This window comes from Macrobrachium rosenbergii, chromosome 51, assembly GCF_040412425.1.
Source record: "Macrobrachium rosenbergii isolate ZJJX-2024 chromosome 51, ASM4041242v1, whole genome shotgun sequence".
NCBI classification, from domain to species: domain Eukaryota; kingdom Metazoa; phylum Arthropoda; class Malacostraca; order Decapoda; family Palaemonidae; genus Macrobrachium; species Macrobrachium rosenbergii.
Window position 1 is genome coordinate 37,447,383 of NC_089791.1, and position 3,361 is coordinate 37,450,743.

The following is a 3,361-nucleotide window of genomic DNA, read 5'->3' on the forward strand; positions in this document are numbered from 1 at the left end:
ATTGATATTCCTGATAGATTAAACAACAAAAGTAATGAACATTCTCTCTCTCTCTCTCTCTCTCTCTCTCTCTCTCTCTCTCTCTCTCTCTCTCTCTCTCTCTCTCTCATATTATGCCCTTTGGTATCATTTCCTTCACTAAGCCTTATTGCAGTTAACTTTAAGATATGATTATTTCAAGCTGGTTATTTACTAGCTACTCGGTGTATTTAGATGTCATATAGGCTGTAATAGTTATATATACACACTGAAATAAACCATTTTAAAGAAGCTTTAGACCTTGATATGTTATTTTTTTATAATGGCGTAACTCCTAACCAAGAAAATGTCAAGGTCACAAATTACTTCTTTCTGCTATTTGGAGGTGTTGAGTAACCCCCTCCCACCCCACCCTCCTCTCTCTCTCTCTCTCTCTCTCTCTCTCTCTCTCTCTCTCTCTCTCTCTCTCTCTCTCTCTGTTTGTTCTCATGGACATGTTATGCAAGGGAATTACATCGATTGAAAACAGGTTTCAGAATCATACTATTGTTGTTTATGTTTTGTTATTGACAGAGTGAGAGCACATTTGAATTTTTGGATTCGTCAGAATGAATAATAAATAGTGCTTTGTCAGAAAGATAGAATACACAAAGAACCCTTCAAACTATATAAATTAGTATCAGTTTAATAAATTGCTGCCAGTTTATTTAACTTTTACTATATATTTATTAATGGGGATGGTGTATAATACAGTGACTACATCATGATGACTAAATCACACGTTATCCCTCACTGGAGCCTTAGTTTTTTTTTTTTTTTTTAATACAGAATTATATCAGGCAGCCACTCACGTATCATTTATGCCTTTCTCTACCCATCATAGGATCCTTTGTTTTTTTATTTTTTAAAAATTATATTAGTTATCTACTCTCGTTTTATAGATGTCTGTCTGCACCCACCATAGGAGCCTAAATTTTTTTTTATAATTTTTATATAGTTATGTCAGTTAGCCATTCCCGTTTCATACATGTCTGTCTCTTCCCGTCTTAGAACCCTTAGTTCTTTTTTATTTTTTATTTAAAGTTATATCAATTATCCATTCCCGTATCATACACGTCTGTCTGTGCCCATCATAGGACTCAGTTTTTTTATTAGTTTTTTTTTTTTTATAAAATGTTATATCAGTTATCCACTCCTGGATCATACGTGTCTGTCTGTGGCCATCATAGGACCCTTAGTTTTTTTTATTAAATCCTAAACAAAGTTATATCAGTTAGTTATTCTCGTATCATACATGTCTGTCTCTACCCACCATAGGACCCTTGTTTTTTTTTTACTGTTTATACAAAGTTGTAGCTATTCCCGTATCATACATGTCTGTCTCTGCCCATCATAAGACCCTTAACTTTGTATTATTTTTTAATACAAAGTTGTATCAGTTATCCACTCCACAGCAGTTGGGCGAAAGCTTTAAGCTTTGCACATAAATATTTTTAATGCACTATGTTTTGTAACATGTACTCCACTGTGGATCTTGCCTCACTCCCGTATCATACGTGTCTGTCTCTACCAAAATAGGAAGCCTTAGTTTTTTATTATTTCTTATACAAAGTTATATCAGTTATTATGGACTTCCGTGTGTGTCCGGACAGAATGGAAGACTACTTAAATACCGTGGCCGAGAACGTAGAGTCTTACGGCATCGAGAGATACAACATGAAGAGAGACGACGGTTACCCAGTTCTCCTCTCCGTCAGTCTCAGTGGCATGGCCATCAAAGCAGGAACTGCGTAAGAGTGGAAATCTTATTCTTTCTTATCAACCCTTTTTTTTTTATTTAATGATACGAAGTCAATGGAAGCAGAACCATTAGCGTAATAGGATTAGCTTTCTTTCCAGCTTAAATTCGCAAGCTTACGTAATGTTCGGTAATTTTCTTGCAGTGCAATATATTCAGTTACTTAACGAATGGCATTACGTTTTCTCTTGCAAATATTTCTGTGTAGAGAAATATCCAGTCTTCGCGAAATCAGTATGAAATTAACTACTATCCGTTTCAGGGACCGCAAGTCATCGTTTTCTCAAATATCTTTCAAACTAATTATTTGATCGAAATGGCATTTCTGACACAGGGTACAAGACACCTCCCGCTAATTTTGGTAATATAGCGCATTGTCGAATGGTTTTAGTTAAGGCGTTTACTTGACTTACATGGCGTTGCCAAGCATCGCCAAACTATGCATTCGAACGTCCTTTATCCTCATCCTGTCCCTCCCTCCCCTTCCTCCTCATCCATCCTCAACCCACTCTCCCTGGCCTCCATCTCCGACCCCGCTTTCCCTGTCTATGGGGATAGCGGACGTTTGAATACGTAGATTAGCCCCCACTTAACTCATGACTTTGCCTTTAAAAGTCAAGAGTAAACGCCTTGGCTAAATCCATTTGACAATGCACTATATTACCAAAAATTAGCGAGAGGAGTCTTGTACACTGTGACAAAGTACCATTTCGATCAAATAACTAGTTTGAAAGATATTTGAGAAAAACGATGACTCGCGGTCCCTGAAATGGACAGTGATGCATCATTTCATAAAAATAATCATACATCTTAGATTTTCGTTGGATAACACGAAGTTTTTTCATTCACAGACATAGAAATCCTTTCCAGGGCTGAATAATTATAAGTGAAAACAAACCTCACACAGCATTTGAGACATTAATCGCCTTCACTCCGCAGGACATCCGAAATCCCCTTCTCGAAATTGAAGCAAGCAGCCCGCGGGAGAAAGTCCCTGACCATTGTTCCAGTGGCGCCAGCAGCTGATGTCAAACTTCTTGGCCCAGACTCAAGCTTCGTTAAGGAAGTTCAAGAAACTATCATGGTTAATTATTACGTGCACAAGCAGTTGCTTGGCACTATTTGATCAAGCGATATCTGGCAATGAAACTTAGCAGAAAGCGAACTAGTTTTTAACTTCTGTCAGTCAAGGTTTGAAGTAAAATGGCACTCTCGTAGTATAACGTGTCACGTTGTTCGAGCCAAAGAATTCGTCTTATTTGAACATATCTGAGTGGATAAATAATTCGTGAAACAGAGCGAGAAGGCTAAGAATAAGGAATGTTATGTAAATAACTAAGGAAAAAAGTCTGTTTTCTGTTAATACAGAACCGATTTAATCTTATTCATGTAGTCAGTAACGAGTTTGTTATACAAATATCTACGTTTAAAAGAATTATTCCTTTTCACAGCTGGTTATCCAGAGGCTTGAATTATATGATTCTCTTAGGTAATTGCAATGGGTTATGAGTCCCAAATTTTATTATTATTATTATTATTATTATTATTATTATTATTATTATTATTATTATTATTATTGCGTTC

General features: G+C 36.4%; 1 protein-coding gene across 3 annotated transcripts in view; it reads left to right on the forward strand.

Annotated features, from left to right (window-relative positions):
• The window catches only part of LOC136833320 (moesin/ezrin/radixin homolog 1-like), a 10,315-nt gene extending 7,373 nt beyond the window's left edge, over positions 1-2,942 (forward strand). For all 3 annotated transcript variants that reach the window (XM_067095320.1, XM_067095318.1, XM_067095319.1), the window contains exons 7-8: positions 1,632-1,769; positions 2,717-2,942. In XM_067095320.1, the coding sequence (XP_066951421.1) occupies positions 1,632-1,769; positions 2,717-2,903 (325 nt within the window). In that variant the 3' untranslated portion in view covers positions 2,904-2,942. The remainder of the gene's footprint in view (positions 1-1,631; positions 1,770-2,716) is intronic.
• The last annotated feature ends 419 nt before the right edge of the window (positions 2,943-3,361 follow it).